Source organism: Cottoperca gobio, chromosome 20 (genome assembly GCF_900634415.1).
Source record: "Cottoperca gobio chromosome 20, fCotGob3.1, whole genome shotgun sequence".
NCBI lineage: Eukaryota > Metazoa > Chordata > Actinopteri > Perciformes > Bovichtidae > Cottoperca > Cottoperca gobio.
In genome coordinates this window covers 2,148,609-2,165,689 of record NC_041374.1, presented here as the reverse complement: position 1 = coordinate 2,165,689, position 17,081 = coordinate 2,148,609, and the positions used below count along the sequence as shown (strand labels likewise).

General features: G+C 46.2%; 2 protein-coding genes across 2 annotated transcripts; both read right to left on the bottom strand.

Moving 5' to 3' along the window:
- Positions 1 to 131: 131 nt before the first annotated feature.
- On the bottom strand, positions 132 to 8,180 carry LOC115025367 (suppressor of tumorigenicity 14 protein homolog). The gene is made up of 19 exons (XM_029457545.1): positions 8,049 to 8,180; positions 7,311 to 7,497; positions 7,066 to 7,190; positions 5,852 to 5,919; positions 5,567 to 5,760; positions 5,242 to 5,337; positions 4,790 to 5,009; positions 4,541 to 4,683; positions 4,344 to 4,441; positions 4,116 to 4,222; positions 3,890 to 4,023; positions 3,484 to 3,588; positions 3,212 to 3,322; positions 3,023 to 3,136; positions 2,824 to 2,943; positions 2,550 to 2,733; positions 2,203 to 2,474; positions 1,953 to 2,089; positions 132 to 1,694 (listed from the first exon to the last, which is right to left on the bottom strand). Exons 1-19 carry the CDS (start codon positions 8,127 to 8,129, stop codon positions 1,527 to 1,529), a joined length of 2,664 nt encoding a protein of 887 aa, XP_029313405.1. The 5' UTR covers positions 8,130 to 8,180; the 3' UTR covers positions 132 to 1,526.
- On the bottom strand, positions 8,145 to 15,662 carry tmprss7 (transmembrane serine protease 7). Its single transcript, XM_029457551.1, is given in 18 exon segments — positions 8,145 to 8,273; positions 8,731 to 8,963; positions 9,036 to 9,172; positions 9,378 to 9,646; positions 9,886 to 10,081; positions 11,048 to 11,164; positions 11,247 to 11,354; positions 11,472 to 11,579; positions 11,708 to 11,844; positions 11,968 to 12,074; positions 12,150 to 12,262; positions 12,526 to 12,650; positions 12,796 to 13,024; positions 13,106 to 13,141; positions 13,217 to 13,410; positions 13,502 to 13,569; positions 15,554 to 15,598; positions 15,600 to 15,662. Coding segments are annotated over 17 exon segments (2,199 nt in total). The 5' UTR covers positions 15,648 to 15,662; the 3' UTR covers positions 8,145 to 8,273; positions 8,731 to 8,801.
- Positions 15,663 to 17,081: the final 1,419 nt, after the last annotated feature.

Sequence of the window (17,081 nt, the reverse complement as noted above, 5' to 3'; positions counted from 1 at the left end):
CACACACACACACACACACACACACACACACACACACACACACACACACACACACACACACACACACACACACACACACACACACATTATGCAACTAGAAAACTATTGATCTCATCACTCAGACAGGTAACCTCAGTTTGAAGGTGACACAATGACACAATCAGATGATGTGATATATAAAAGTACTGGCTCCAAACTGCTGCAGGGACCGAACACTGTGCACCTTTCAGTCCAAAGCACCAATTACAACTGAAGCAGGAGAGATTTGTCAGTCCAACGTTTATATTAAGAAAAATGTATAAAGCCAAATTTCACTAAAAAACAAAGCAATATAAATGTCATAATAAAAATGTATGTTGAGACCTGCTGTGTTGTCTTTAATGTAAAAGCATATGATCCGATATCGTTAAACAAGGATGCAAACTGCAGAGTTTTAAAGTGCAGGATTCCCTCAGGACATCAAATAAACACTAGTGTAGATTGGCCACTGGGTGGTGAAGTGCACTGAATGAGAAGGGCCAGCAGGAGAAACAGGAACATGCCGTGTGTCTGCATTGAAAAGATTGGTGTACGGTTCCCTCGTGGTAATCTTATTTGTTCCCTACGACAGCATCAACGTCTGCTTTAAGGGGAGCCGTGATCATGCTGTTCATGGAGCGTGAAGAACAAAGGAGGCGCCGTAAAGATAAATTAAATCAAACTGAAATGCAAAATATATTATCACCTCCTATTGAGGGATTATTCACTTCACTACAATTACAGAATATATTGGACAAAAGCTACGACTCAGGTAAACTCATGATATACAAATGCACATACACACACATACAGTACAATAACAACAGTCATGAACACACATATACAGTACATGGACCAATGTAGATGAGAGAGGAATGATGCGGCTTCACGTGTGCGGGGAGAGAACTCTTTGCACAGACTGTTGGGGTTTTTGAGGGCAACACCTGACATGGTCACTCTCTCCGTAGTGAACGATGAAGCTGACAGGAAGAAGAGGGAGGGTAGGAAAACAGGAAGTACTCGGCTACATTCACATGTACAGGATAACCTGGCTAGTTGTCGCACTTTGGCCTGACTTGTCCCTCTGATTGAAGAGACTCAAGCTTAAGTAGAGCAGTAAATATTGACCTATAGTTCAGTCTACATGTGAGCAGACAGTGAAAACTAAAAGACTTTTTATGTCTCCTGTGAAGTTTGCACAGGATTCTGCAACAGAGTGTAATTGGGTATTCCAACCACATTCTAACGTTTATGTTTAGCGACCCAAAATCGAGTAAATGTAATAAACAGGTTAACTGAATTAGTTTGCACATGTCAACATAGCCACTGTTAATGTTGTCCGGGTTGTAAGGAAGCTGGTTGATGACCCGTTGCCATGGACACACTCCCAAAAAACTGAATGTGTTGTCATGAAAATCACAACCACCGTCTGAAGATGGACTCCAGGTCTGAAACCTTCGTCCTGTGTCTGTTTTTTTTGTTTCTCTCCATGTCAGTGTGGTGTTCAGTCACACCTGTCCTTGAGTCTGCTGATGGATCCAGTCGGTGAACTTGACCACCTGTGTGTAGACGCCCGGACGGTTCAGCCTCGCACAGCCCTCACCCCAGCTCACGATCCCCGCCAGGAACCAGCGCCTGCCTCGCTCCAGACACACCAACGGACCTCCTGAGTCACCCTGAGGGCACACACATGCACAGTGATGCACACACAGACTAGAAGACATCACACACATGCACAGTGATGCACACACAGACTAAAATACATTTAGCTTTAGCTTAGCTGCATAGTTAGCACCACCTTCATACAGCATGATGACCAAGACAAGTATGAATGTGTGAGACCCACTTTTCTTATTGCGACACATTCTGTTGTGGTTTAGAGAGAAGTTCTGGGACATGTAGAAAATCTAACAACTACGGACGCCCACACTCACCTGGCAGGCGTCCACCCCTCCATGCAGGTTCCCAGCGCACATCATCCTGGGAGTGACGGCCTCGTCATACAGCTTGTTACAAGTGTTCCTGTTGATGATCTTCACGGGGGCCTCTTGTAAGCGAGAGGCCAGTTCACCTGTACTTAAAACAAACACAACATTTGAACATCTTGAAAATATTACAATGCAAGTTCATTTCAAAATATGGTCAAGATATAAAAACACATGTGTTGTAAACTTTAGCTCGTACCGTCCTCCATGAGCACCCCCCAGCCTGTGACGTAGCAGTTGGTCCCTGTTGTGAAGGTGTGTGAGGGCGCGGGGACGCATACGGGCTGCACCAAGTCGTTGAAGAACATAGGAGCACTGAGCTCCAGCAGGGCGATGTCGTAGTCAGAGGTGAACTGGTCGTACTGCGGGTGGAGGAGGATCCGGCGGATTGGTCTGGTGGCTGCACCGTTGTTCCCCGTAGTCATCACACGCATTCCCATGTAGGCACGCCACGCACGGGCATCCGAGTATCTGCAGACACAACACGCGTGAACACAACACACAGATACATCCGGATTATTATAATGATCCAGGCGTCTTTCTTACTTTATTGCGTCCGAGTCCTGGAAGCAGTGAGCCGCAGAGATGAGCCAGCGGTTGGCGACCAGCGTGGCGCCGCAGACGTGGCCGTAGCGATCCATCTGGAGGCTGACCTGCCACGGCCATGAGCCCGCCCCAGCATCAGAGCCACCCACTATCTTAGTTCGCTTCCTGGGTCTGGTGCCACAGCCTGGGACGGAGGACGGGAGAACTTCATCAGTTTTAAGTCACATTTACTAAAGTTTAGTTTAAAGCTTGAGTTTTGTGAGGGAGAATTTACCGCAGCGCATTTCATCAGAGCTGTCAAAGCAGTCTTTGACTCCGTCACACTCGGGGTTAACCTTACTTACACACTTCCCATTGGCACATTTGTAAGAGAACGAGGAGCAGCTTTTGAGGTCTAAAGAGAGAGAAACAAAGGACACTTAGAATAAGAGAGAAGCACCCTTAAAGTGATGCATGAAGTCATGAATACTCACACGCTCTGGTACAGTTGAGCTCATCGCTGCGGTCCTTGCAGTCAATAACACCATCACACACTGAAGACTTTTGCAAACAGACCTTGTTGGGACACACGTGGTAACATTTACCTCCTGAAAACAAAACACGTGAGCTTTAATCTTCAATATGCGAACAAGCAAACGCACGACTACGGTGAGTCTACTCACCACAGCCGCCTTCTTCGCTGCTGTCTGCGCAGTTGCTCTGGCTCGCACACTGGCTGCTCTGAGGCTTACACTGGCCGTTCCCACACAGCACTTCACCTGGCCTGCAGGATGCTACATGTTTTACGCATATGTGCAAACATGCACACAGAAACACACAAAACACAGACAGATCTGAGTGTAGCACAAAGGTCACGTCTTTCAGATGAAATGGTAAGAATCAAAAAGCTGCGTGGGTCAAGTGTGCAGCCAGTGTCTCCAGGCAACAGACTTACAGCATTTAGCCTCGTCTCGTCCATCCGAGCAGTCTTTCACTCCGTCACACACCTTCCTCAGGGGGACACAGTGTCCATCTCCACAGCGAAGCTGCCGAGGACAGGCTGGAGACAGACAGGGATGAGAGGTGAATGAAGAGTACGGTGCAGTCTTTGACGTAGATGTGGATACGTGATGAAGTAGACCTGTTCCTCCATGAAGAACATACTGTATCAGTAAGGAGAGGGCTACGTATTTCAAAGTAGGGTGTAACTCTTTATCTTGGGGTACCTCCTAATGATTCTCGATTCAGTACATAGGGCTGCTAATATCAGGATCTACCCCAGTCCGCTGTAATAAAGGTAGTGTGGCAAATTATAGCATTGTTTCCCACAGCTCTATTACAAAGCATCAGATTTGACTTACTGCCCTCTGGAGAGAAGACTCGGTAGAGCAGGTAGAAGCCCTTGTGAGTGAGAGACTCGTCAGAGTGGAAGTGGAGGGACAGAGGAGAGGAGAAGACTCGCTTCCTGCTGCTGTCTGACACTGGATTACACAATCTGGATGCAGAGGAGCACAAAACAGAACGACATTTAACTTTAAAGTTGACTGATGTGGACCCTAACCCCCGCAGTTCCCTTTCACAACTCACTTCACCCCTCCGATGTTCAGCCAGTCTTTCTCACAGCCGTCTGAGGACGAGTCCTGAATGTCCATCGTCACAATCGTCACAGAGATTAAGTAGCCTGGCAACGGCGCCTGATAAAGTAACCACAGCGCTCATATGGCAGAATGTGAACGTGCCAAATGACAAAGGGATGATTCACTCTTTCACATTCCACTGTTTGTAACTGGTCCACACATGTATGCATACACTCACCCGTAGTGTCCAGGTGCAGTCTATGTTAGGAGGGTAGTAGGAAGAGTAGTACGGGGAGGTAATGGAACCGTTCCAGGAGGAGATCGACCCTCCACAACCTGCAGGGGGAGATGGTGAAGAATGAACATCTCACACAAGACTTGTCCAACTGAAACCGTGATGCGTTTGCTTTTGTCTGTTCGTGAGAGCACTCAAACCTGCTTTTGGGATGGCCTGGAAGTAAGCTTTGAAGATGGCTCCATCCCTCTGTCTGCTGAAGGAGAAGGTGACCAGCATCACATTCCCAGAGGATGTCAGCTTCATGACAGGGGACGAACCCGAAATAGGCAGCCCACACCACCTGACAGGTAAAAGCATCCAGGATGTGTATATATATATATATTGAGATGCATTACAGCGATGAGTACCTGCAGCACCAGCGACACTTTAATGTTAAGAGTATTTACCTTGCTATTATCTTGTTCTGTAACGGAAGCAGGAAGTCGTAGGCTGAGAGCTTATGGGCGGTGCAGCTTCCCGGCGTGGCACCTTGCAGGGTGAGGACGACCAGTCGAACTACATGACCCGACGGCACGCGAAGACGCCACTGGTAGTACGGCTTCTTGGGACTCACGAGGCTCAGGGTGCGGTTGTTGCCATATTTGGCATAGAGGTCAAAGGACATCGCTACACAGAGGAAGTGATGGAGATATTTAGAAGATGATGTCAAGTGCATTTTGTCCTGTCTGGCATGCAGGCCTTGAAAGCAGCATTAATGTCGACCCTGAAAGTTGTAAATCACACTTTTTCAACTCACCATTAGAAACCAGAGGCAGACATGTGACTCAGAGGAACTCTTCGTACGAGGAAGCTTTAAGCATATGGTCCCTTTAGGTTTGAAACATTAAGTCAGACGTACCTTGGAAGCCAAGCTGCCACTTCCCACTCTGGATGCTGTTTGGATTCTTACTCTTGTCTGATTTCTCATCTGCTTCAAAGTCGTCAGGGTCCAAACCTACACACACACACACACACACACACACACGCACACACAGAGCACAGCAGATTTCAAAAATACTCCTCAAACACACGCATATGAAACCATAATTGATTCTTAATTATAAAATGACATACAAATGGATAAAACATGGGTGAATGTTTATAAAGATAACGTTTACAGAGGCTCCATGTGCATGCATACGAGTGTGGTTAATATGCATGTACTGCACAGGGAGAGCATCTACCCAGCAGGTGGAGCATGTCATCATCTTGCTCCATGTAGTAGCGCTGCTCGTTGCGGCTGTCCCGCAGCACCTTGTTGCTACCAGGAAGTCTGCGTTGCAGCCTCTCTGGGCCGGACCCCCGCATCGCCACTGCAACGTCATCCGGGGCGGAGAATTTACTCCAGTAGAAGACATTGAGCCCTTCTGCTCCTTCACTGTCACACAAAGGGTTTACAATGTTGCTGTTTTGCAGGGAAACACAGCGGAGTGTGTTGTTCTCATGCATGTTGTGTTACTGCATCTTACCTGAAGGCAGTAATTCCTGAGTGCAGGTAGTAAGAGCTCCACGGTGAGGACTCGTAGAGGTCGGAGAACTGTTTGAAAAAACAAAACAAAAGATAAAAGTTGACCATACATGAAATAAATATAAAACAATGACATCAACAAATCAATACAACTTAATCAGGGGCTAGGTGGACCACATACTGTACACTACCGTACTGTATGTGTGACATCAAAGCAAGCGAGGTCACCTTTCCTGTGTAAGCAACACATGCACACACACACACAACAACAGCATTGTTGTTGTGTGTGTGCATCAAAGCCTTCATGTGTGTATGTTTGAGCAGCACAGAGCTTCATTGTGTCTCTACCTGCCGGCCGTGTAGAGTTAGGACCCCGGGTGGTATGGGCTCCTGGCCTCGAGTTCACCTTTTCTTTAATGAACAGATGGCCGCACAGATTCTGTGAACGCTTAACAAGCCAAGCTAACTCACCCACGCAGCTGATTAAAGGAGCCTTACACTGTGTCAGTGTATATTTGGGGGGGGGGGGGGGGGGGGGGGAATTTACACCTATCAATTCACCATTTCTCCACAAGAGTGCTGCAAGAATGTTCAGCCATGCATTTGACCTTTTGCTCCAATTTCCCTCTTTCATATCTCTGCCCAGCCCGAAGTCCCTCTTTCCTCCCATCCTGCCCTACTGCCCCATCGCTCCCTCTCAAACCCAGCGTCAAACTGAGGTTCACCTCCTCTCTGTAGTGTGCGGCACACAGAGTGACTGATTGTGTGATAGCTACACAGACAATGTTTTTATTGAAGGTCTGCTCTTCCTCTCACTCTTGCTGCCTGGGCCTAGCTGGGCTCACAAACGCCAGGCTTGTCCTCAGCCCTGAAAGGGCCCTGTCCCTGGGGGTCTGGGGAACTCGCACACACACCGTTCCCAGCTCCTGTTTCAGCTTTACATTTAACACCACCAGAGAGAGACAGAGGAGAGAAAAGTGGGAGAGAGGGAGGAGGACAAAGCTGATGAAGAGAAAAGCAAACGAATAAGAATGCAAAGACGGACCACAAGAGAGAGAACGAGAAGCAGAACGAGGGCAACAGTGTTTTGCAAGTGCCACATAAAAGGGGACGGATGTAGTGAATAATATCAGCCCTGAGTGTGAAGGTCAAGCAGCACTCTTAAGAGTCATTCAGAGGGGAGGCAGTGAAGGACAAGTCCGCTGTTCCACTTACATAAAGGTTCAAAGCCTGAGCCTGCAGGCGGAACTGAGGGGAGGTGGAGTCAGTCAGCTCTGAGGAGAAGCTCAGGTTTGGGAACTCCACGCTGCCACCGAGGAAGAACACTGAGGAGGGCGGAGCTGGAGAGGAGGAGGTAGAGATTTGAGACAGGTGCACTTGTGTGACTGTGGGTGTAAGTAAAAAATAAACACATTTAAAAGGACAGGAGAAAAGAACGACCAGAGCAGGTCCGTACTTACATGTTAGGAAGTGGAGAGTCAGTGCGATGGCAGCAGCGAAGGGGAAGAAAGGCAGGAGACCGAACATCCATCTCCTCCAGGAGACACAGACTGGAGCTCGCCCCCCCTCCACCTTCTCCTCTGCCTGGTCCTCAGGCTTCGTGGGGGGGCTCAGAGACTGGGTGGGCTCCTTCAACTCCCCCTCTCCCTTCCATAGACAAGGACTCAAATATCATACCAGCTTTTTATGTCTGTGCTCAAGTTTCTTCTTATGTGAACACAGAGATACAGAGCATGAAGCATCTCTGCCAAAACCAATGAGACACAGGTTTAATGGCTGAACACACACTGGTGTAGAGAGAGTAACGGTGAACATCTTTGAGCTGAAAGGATCTCCTAAAACATTTAAGGGGTTGGCAGGATTCCCCGGGGGAGCAGACAAAGCGTGGCTAGACGAGTCTGCGTTCCCACGGCCCGGCTCTGCGGTGTCAGCACTCAATCAAGTGGCTCACCCCGGACATCCATGAGAAAGACACCCACATACCCCTAGAGACGGATTTAGCAATTAAGATGAACTATGGCTGACTCGGTTTGATAGATTCTGATAATTAAGCATCCTTCAGATATTACAAGAAAGATCCACTACAAAGTGAAATAAACATTTCGCATATACAGAATATACAACATTGAGAAAATAGTTATTGCAGAAAGCAAAGTCCGTGTTTGAAGCGCAATGATAAGAGCACAGTGGGGGCTCACCTGTGCAGCGGAGCAGCCGGAGTGTCCATGCCCGGAGACGCAGAACACTTCGCAAGTTTTGCTTTTGGGGAGAGTCCTCATAGCACTGTCCCGTTAAGCTCCGGAGAGGCGATATGCAACAATACCTCATGCATAGAAACGATGGAGAGAGAGGAAACCCCCGCTGTCGCAGAAATCTGACCTGAGCGGCTCGGATGCAGCGGGCATTCACCGCCTCCCGTTTACCTGAAGTGGGCGGCAGGTGTCACACGGAGCCCCAGAATGCAGTGCGTGGACAATGAGAGCACTATGAAAGGATACAATCCGCACAACCATCTGTGCGACAGATATTGTGGGCAAACTTCTTCGCTGTGTATGCGGGAGTAAAGCTAGGAGGGACAAAGGGGTGCTTGAGGGAAACGTGCGCGAGGTATTACAATTGGAGCTTGGCTGCTTCGTCCTTGGATGATCCACAGGGGCGCAAGGAAAGACGCACTGCAATTACAAATGTTGGCACCGAGGGTTTCCCCATTGTTGGGACGTAACATGGACTCAGACTGTAGTGCCAGACTTGGGAGGAGGAATGCAGCAAAGATGCCTTTCAGGGCACTTTGTCTTGTCCTGTTTGCCTTTAACTGATGCAACAAAGTGCTATTAAAGTGAGGCCCACCCCCCGAAGAGAGTAACAATAAAATGCACATACATGGTATCTGATGATGCTTTTATTATTTGGTGTGAGCGACAGTGAATTATCATCATGTCACCACCATCATGTCAGCTGATATGGCTGTAGATCCAGGAGGTGAACTTGTTGACTCTGGTGTAGACCCCGGGCAGGTTTGGTCTGCCACAGCCCGCCCCCCAGCTGACGATGCCAATGAGAAACCAGCGACCCCCGCCCGGTGCCTGACAGACCAGAGGACCCCCTGAATCCCCCTGAGAGACAAAGAGTGCAGTTAATGCAGAAAGAACATCAACTTTAAATCCTTCACATCCACTAGAGCTCACCCTGCAGGCGTCCCGCTCTCCGGAGGGCACCCCGGCACACAGCATGCGTGGGGAGACCGGTCCGTAGCTCTTCTTACAGTCAGTCTGGCTCAATAGGGACACTTCTGCTTTCTGCAGCACTGAGGGCAGCACCTTGTCTGCAGGGGGCAAGATGTGGACACAGATCGTGGACACAGATCATGCACTGATACAAACACTTCCACATTGTTGTGGCTTGAAGCTGCAGCTCATACACAGGGCAGGAGTTACTGCATTACTACTATATATATATATATATATATATATATATATATATATATATATATATATATATATATATTAAAGTCTAAAGGTGTTGCTCACCCTCCTCAGAGCGGTATCCCCACCCGGTGACCAAGCAGCGGTGGCTGCCGGTGACAGTGTGGGACGAGGGTGGCAGGCACACAGGCTGGACCAGCGGCGTGAGGGAGGCAGGCCACGGCTTCTTCAGCTGCAGCAGGGCGATGTCATAGTCAAACGTGTACGCGTTATAATACTCGTGCACCACGATCCGCTGGATCTCCGCCATGTGTTTGGCACTGCCCTGTGTCAGCATGCCAAGATGGGCGCTCCAGTAACGCGGGTCAGACAGCCTGGAGGAGGTCAGAGGTCAGAGGTCAATTAAGATTATACTGCGTCTAATAAAACTTGACAGATGAGTTCATGTGAACAGTACGTGACAGGTTTGTTCATAAAATCTACACTCCATTCATTTTTTTGGCACATTGAGACATTATTATAACACAGTGGGCCCAAAACATAACATCTGTGGTTTTAACATTACAGTGATCATAAAACAGGAACAGGAAGTTATAAATCAGCGCTGACTGACCTGTCCTTGCTGAAGCAGTGCGCTGCTGAGATGAGCCAATCAGAGGACAGGACAGAAGCCCCACAGTACAGGTTACCAGAGAAGTGGAGGCTGACCTGCCACGGCCACTCTCCCTCCACAGAGTCATCTCCCCCCACGATACGCTCAGGTCCCGTAGAAGAATCCACCTTCTTCACCAAGGAGGGACGACCACAGGCTGAGGAGCACACAGTGATGGATTTGGTTTTACTGTAAAGGATATTACACATCATCATACCGTAGTTACAATGCAAGACTTTATTTCCTCTAACAAAAGAGTGAGAGATATGTTATCATGTGTAAGTTATAGCTCTATTAGGGATTTATCAGAGCCAGTTTACAGTACGAGTGTTTTCAATGCGGACACGCCGAGTCATCGCCATGACAGACAGGTCTGCTGCCGCTTTATTAAAAAGTAGAGCTTTTAAAATGTGTGTGTGTGTGCGCGCACAGAAGCATGCATGTACCGTATTGCAGTATCAGCGAGTGATCAAAGACAAGCCTGTTCCATCACCTTGAAACCCCATCATGATAAAATACCAGCTCACAGAGAGCCATCCCAGCTGGGTCACCTCAGTGCTGCAGGTTTGGAGCCCGATGCCCAGTGGATTATAAAACAACAACAACTTTCTCATGAAGCCACATGACTGGCAGCATAATCACTGAGTATCAATTGCTTCATCGAGAGCCAACAATTCAGGCGAGACAAATGTGTTGATGTGGCTGAGGTCGATAAATCATTGAACTGCTCTTTATTTTAATGAACAACAACTTGAAGACATGTTCCTGACAGGCAGCGTGCAGCAACTACAATGAGAGTAAAGTTAAGGTGATGATGAAAAGGTGGAGGAAGTAGCATTTCACCTGCATCACATGAATCACACAACTGTAAACGATGACACTTTAAAGATGAAGAAGTTGCACGATTTGTTTATTGTGCGTTTGGTCACAATTACACTCAGAATACAAGTGATGGAGGTGGAGAGTCTGTACAGAAGCAGGTGATTTGATTGATGGTTTAAGAGGCGCTTTACACGATATTATCATGTGTACATATGTTTTAAATAGTGGATTATAAAGAAATCTGCAGTGATTTCTGCAATTTCAATATGTGCACATGGAGCAGGTGATGCAGAGCGCTCACCACAGTCTGCCTCATCACTTCGGTCCTGACAGTCATGAACACCGTCACACTTTGCGTTCTTCTTCAGGATGCAGGAGCCACTGTTGCATCGATACCTGATTGGCGAGCAGGTTGTTTCTGACACGGTAGAGGACGTATTGCAATTATTAGTGGTTAAAGGGAGAAAAGGGAAATGCATATTAACTGTAATACTTCCTACCCTGAGTGCAGTTGATCTCATCTATTCCATTGGAGCAGTCGATCTCGCCATTGCATACAAACAAAGGATGCAGAGGACTGTTGCCACCGCAGTTCTTTGTCGGCCTCGCTGTGAACATATGAAACATTTTCCAACACGTGACACGGTGTAATGTGTAACCAGTGCTTCACAGTGTCCTGTGTTCTTTTAAACAACCAGTACAATGTGACCTGTAAGACCACGTACAGCAAAAGACCTCGTCACTCTCATCCTGGCAGTCGTCCAGGCCGTCACAGCGGCGACTCTTCTCTACACACAGTCCTGTGGAGCACAGGAAGTGGCTCTCTGGACAGGCTGAGTGGCGACGGAGGTTATAATAGATTCATTAAGGGCACAAAGTAAAGTTGATTGTATGTAAGTACAATGACACACCTATGATGTGTCATCTCCACACTGTTATGACTGAGTCATGCTCTGCTTACGTTGGCTGATGTTGTAGCTGCTGTAAGACGCCTGAAAAGGCTGCGCAGAGTTACGCGAGCTGCAGCGAAACTCCACCTCTGGGCTGCGGTCAGCGATCCGAAACACCGTGTGGTGTCCCACGTAGCTGCCACAGAAACTGTGCAGGGAAAGCAACCATCAACAATCACAGTATGTTGTTGTGGGATTAATGCACAATTAAATACAATATGAAAATAACTTAACCCATAAATAATATATCCACGCGGCTGTACCCACGTACATGATTTCGTTGACCTTCCACCAGCCGTGTTCACAGCCCTTCATGCCCTTTGGTTTCAATACATAGTTCTGAAACCGCAGAGCGACTCCTAAAGCTCTGTTAGAGGTCTGGAAGAAAATACAAACACAATCCATAAAACATAAGTCACCAGTTAGGAAAAACTCATGTATCTGTGTGTCTACCTCAAACCTCCAGGCGCAGAAGGACTGTGGGGGCAGAAGGCTGGGGTGGAAGGGGCTGTAGATTTGACCAGGTATGTCCGGCTCTAAGTGGGTCTCAATTTGAGATATACACACTGGGAGAGACAGAGACAGACTTAAGGATTACACTTTCCCCCCCCCCCCCCCCAGGCAGCACTGCTGCATCCCTAAGTGGTCTCAAGATCAAACTCAGGGGTCAGAAGATGCTCATTAAAACATTTGAGAAGGCAATAAACACTTTGATCCAACTGCTCATGACTCATGGACACATTGAATCATCAGTGTGAATGAGTCACATGTAGCCGAACAAGGCTGGGAACCACTGTGCATATAAAGTTACAAGATAAATGTGTCATACCTTCTTCAGCAATAGCCTCAAAGTGTCCTCTGAAGCTCTTGTTGCCATTGGTCATTCTGAAGGACAGCAGCATGACATTGGAGGTAGACACCAGGGAGAAGGAGCTGGACACTGGCTCACACAGCCTGCACAACAGAGACACACTTTAGTATATGCAAGGCTTATGCTTTAGAGAAAATACAGTGACATATGGCAAGAAGCCTTTTGAAAAGCTTGCAGCAGTAAACAGGCCTGCAAAAATCCTCCGTGTAATAGAAGCGACACGCTCACCTGTGCAGAATGCGCCCTCTCATGGGCAGCAGAGCGTCGTACACAGTCAGGGCATCATTTACACAGTCGCTGGGCTCAATGAGGAACGAGGTGACGGTGAGACGGATGAGAGAGCCGGGCACGGCGGTGAGTTTTACATGGCACGTCACACCACCCCATGACGAGAAGACGTTTAAAGGGACGCTCCCCCCAGGAAGGTTGGCGTGCAGCTTATCTACACACTGTGAGCCTGCGAGGAGAAGAAACACTTCATGCACACACTGAACTGTAGTTTACATTGTATTGGACCTCATCTGGTATGATCACCCACCTGCTCCATTTGATGAATAATCTGATCGCTGAACGACTGCAGGAAGACACAATAATCAGTTTCTGCGCAGATGCACACTTTTGGGAGGCACGCGTAAACTCACTGACGCACCATTAATGAGGATGGAGTCGATATCGACTGGGAGACCCAGCAGGTAGCCTACAGAGGACCTGTTCTTCATGCTGGTGTGGACCGAGTCTCTGAAAATGGCTCCTACACACTCCTCACACACTACAGGGCTCTTAAGTCGAGGGACCACAAACACCATCCAGAAGTGAACCAGCACACCTCCCTTGTTGTTGTTACTGGGTGAGGAAAACAGAGTTTGCAATAAAACTTTTAAAAACCATCATCTTGAGCTCTTTGTGCTTCGTGCTGACGACGAGCCCGCTGTACCTGAGGTCTGAAATGACAGCTTGCTTGTAGAGTCCGGCCACTGAGGACATCTTGTACACATTGCTCACCTGCGAGACACCAGCAATGAACAGTAAGACTCTCTCAGAGCTCATGTTCACCACTAAGCATCATGTAAATAACAGGATTATATCATGGGGCAGATTATGACGGGCCCCTGGGCACAGACATGCAGAAGGCCCCGCCATCTTTCCTACATAAGAGCAAGACACAGACTTTGTAGCTGCTTTGCCTCCTTTGTTGTTTTGTGTCTCTTGTAATCGATACATACCCCTCTGTGGTTATGTCTCTTTGTAGTGCTTTTGTCTCTTTGTAGTGCTTTTGTGTTTTTGTAGTTCTTTTGTGTCTATGCTTGATTTGCCTCTTTTTGTAGTTCTTTTGTGTCTTTGTAGTTATTTTGTGTTTTGTAGTTCTTGTGTCTTTGTAGTTCTTTTGTGTCTATGCTTGATTTGCCTCTTTTTGTAGTTCTTTTGTGTCTATGCTTTATTTGCCTCTTTTTGTAGTTCTTTTGTCTCTTTGTAGTTCTTTTGTGTCTTTGTAGTTATTTTGTGTCTATGCTTGATTTGCCTCTTTTTGTAGTTCTTTTGTCTCTTTGTAGTTCTTTTGTGTTTTTGTAGTTCTTGTGTCTTTGTAGTTCTTTTGTGTCTATGCTTGATTTGCCTCTTTTTGTAGTTCTTTTGTGTCTATGCTTTATTTGCCTCTTTTTGTAGTTCTTTTGTCTCTTTGTAGTTCTTTTGTGTTTTTGTAGTTCTTTTGTGTCTTTGTAGTTATTTTGTGTCTATGCTTGATTTGCCTCTTTTTGCAGTTCTTTTGTCTCTTTGTAGTTCTTTTGTGTTTTTGTAGTTCTTGTGTCTTTGTAGTTCTTTTGTGTCTATGCTTGATTTGCCTCTTTTTGTAGTTATTTTGTGTCTTTGTAGTTCTTTTGTGTTTTGTAGTTCTTGTGTCTTTGTAGTTCTTTTGTGTCTATGCTTGATTTGCCTCTTTTTGTAGTTCTTTTGTGTCTATGCTTTATTTGCCTCTTTTTGTAGTTCTTTTGTCTCTTTGTAGTTCTTTTGTGTCTTTGTAGTTATTTTGTGTCTATGCTTGATTTGCCTCTTTTTGTAGTTCTTTTGTGTCTATGCTTTATTTGCCTCTTTTTGTAGTTCTTTTGTCTCTTTGTAGTTCTTTTGTGTTTTTGTAGTTCTTTTGTGTCTTTGTAGTTATTTTGTGTCTATGCTTGATTTGCCTCTTTTTGCAGTTCTTTTGTCTCTTTGTAGTTCTTTTGTGTTTTTGTAGTTCTTGTGTCTTTGTAGTTCTTTTGTGTCTATGCTTGATTTGCCTCTTTTTGTAGTTCTTTTGTCTCTTTGTAGTTCTTTTGTGTCTTTGTAGTTATTTTGTGTCTATGCTTGATTTGCCTCTTTTTGTAGTTCTTTTGTCTCTTTGTAGTTCTTTTGTGTTTTTGTAGTTCTTGTGTCTTTGTAGTTCTTTTGTGTCTATGCTTGATTTGCCTCTTTTTGTAGTTCTTTTGTGTCTATGCTTTATTTGCCTCTTTTTGTAGTTCTTTTGTCTCTTTGTAGTTCTTTTGTGTTTTTGTAGTTCTTTTGTGTCTTTGTAGTTATTTTGTGTCTATGCTTGATTTGCCTCTTTTTGCAGTTCTTTTGTCTCTTTGTAGTTCTTTTGTGTTTTTGTAGTTCTTGTGTCTTTGTAGTTCTTTTGTGTCTATGCTTGATTTGCCTCTTTTTGTAGTTATTTTGTGTCTTTGTAGTTCTTTTGTGTTTTTGTGTCTTTGTAGTTCTTTTGTGTCTATGCTTGATTTGCCTCTTTTTGTAGTTATGTTGTGTCGTTTTAGTTGTTTTGAGTCCCTTCATAGTCGTTGAAAGCCTCTTTGTGTCTCTTCTCAGTCGTTTTATGTTTCTTGGTGATCATCTTGAGTCTCTTCCTGGTTGATACGTGTCTCTTTGAGTGACATTTAGTAGGTGAAGGCCAGGGGGGCCCCTGTGCCTGTGCCCGGCAGGACCATTCAGTAATCTATACATGGGTTACATTGATACATACCACGTGTTGTATCTTGTTTGCCAGGGAGACAAACTCATTGGAGTCTGTCCTGGCGGTACTCGGGGATAAACTCAACGTTGGCAACACGGAACATCCCGGCAAAATACGCTCCACTGTTGCTTTCCCTTCGAACTAATGACATCAATTCAAAAGGTTCATTAAATGGTGCAGTTTCAATGTGATGTCGTGATTATGTGCTTGGAAGATATTGATAGATAATTCTTTGTGGGATTTAGAAGGACCAGTGTGTAGGACTTAGTGGCATCTAACGGTGGGGTCCAGATTGCAATCAACTGAACGACCCTCTGCACCCCCCCAACATGGTGGGAGTAGAGAGAAGTGCTCATTCTAAGCTAACGAAAAACATTGAATATCATTTTCCATTTCTGACAATAAACCCCCTACATCGTACACACTGTAAGAATCCTCTCACTTACATATGAAGACCCACAGCAGTGACCACATGATAACCACCACCACAAACACCACCTGCCGCGATGATGATAGCGAGGTGCGGGACGCTCAACACGCGGGCCCACAGCCTCTTGAGTCCCTTGGGCTTTCGTCTAGTCTTCCTGTACATCCTGCGGAGCTTCTGCACAGTGTGGTCAACTGTGGCGACCTCCACTGACACATCTGCAATCTACAGCCAGGGAGGGACACGTAATGCAAAGTGACATTATGGTAGCAGTAAATTTGACTTGCCCTTCTAAAGGTTGTCACTTCAATATGTGTGGATTCTAATAGGGATGTGGTTAATGATGCCGAAATGATATGAACATCACAACCGAGTGTCTCTCCATGCTGTAGATCCGTCACCAAGTGTAGAAGCGCTCACAGGATTCAGTGTCGGGACAAAGGGCACAAGAGAGCGATGCTGGCTCAACAATAAGTTAAATTAATGGAGAAACATCAAGAGGGCATAACTTTGCTGCTACATCTCTTATCACTGTACCTCATCCAGGTTTGGATTACAGACATTGGTGAGCAAGAGTTGCACGGAAAGAACATCAATGTTCAGAAAGTTGAACAAAACGGTCACATTTAGCTGTTGATGAGCCCACACTGATGTAAGCTGGTGTCTCCTGGTCATGAAGCTCCATTACTGGTCACTGCAGCTGGTGAAGAACAGTAACTCCGCTCTCATTGAGTTACCCAAAGCACATATATTATTCATTCAGTGTCATCCCATACTGTGCAAGCGGCAGTTAATCCATCACGAGTTAGAAGGATATAGATTCCCACGGGAATAAAACAAAGTTCAATCTATTTTACACATATTTATCAAACAACATGACAAAAGACGTGTTGAAGGTTTTTAATGTTACGTCCCTCAAACCTCCAGGGTGTAATCTTCACGATTAAAATGTGACAGGATATAAAATATTGCAGTTTAAGTAAAATAACACCACATTAAAAGATATATCTTACTTACACTGGCAGGTTCCAGCTGAGATGCATCTTCATCTGCACTCGTCTTCTCGCTCGCCTCTCGCTCTGTGCCCATGACACAGGCATCCCTTCAAGC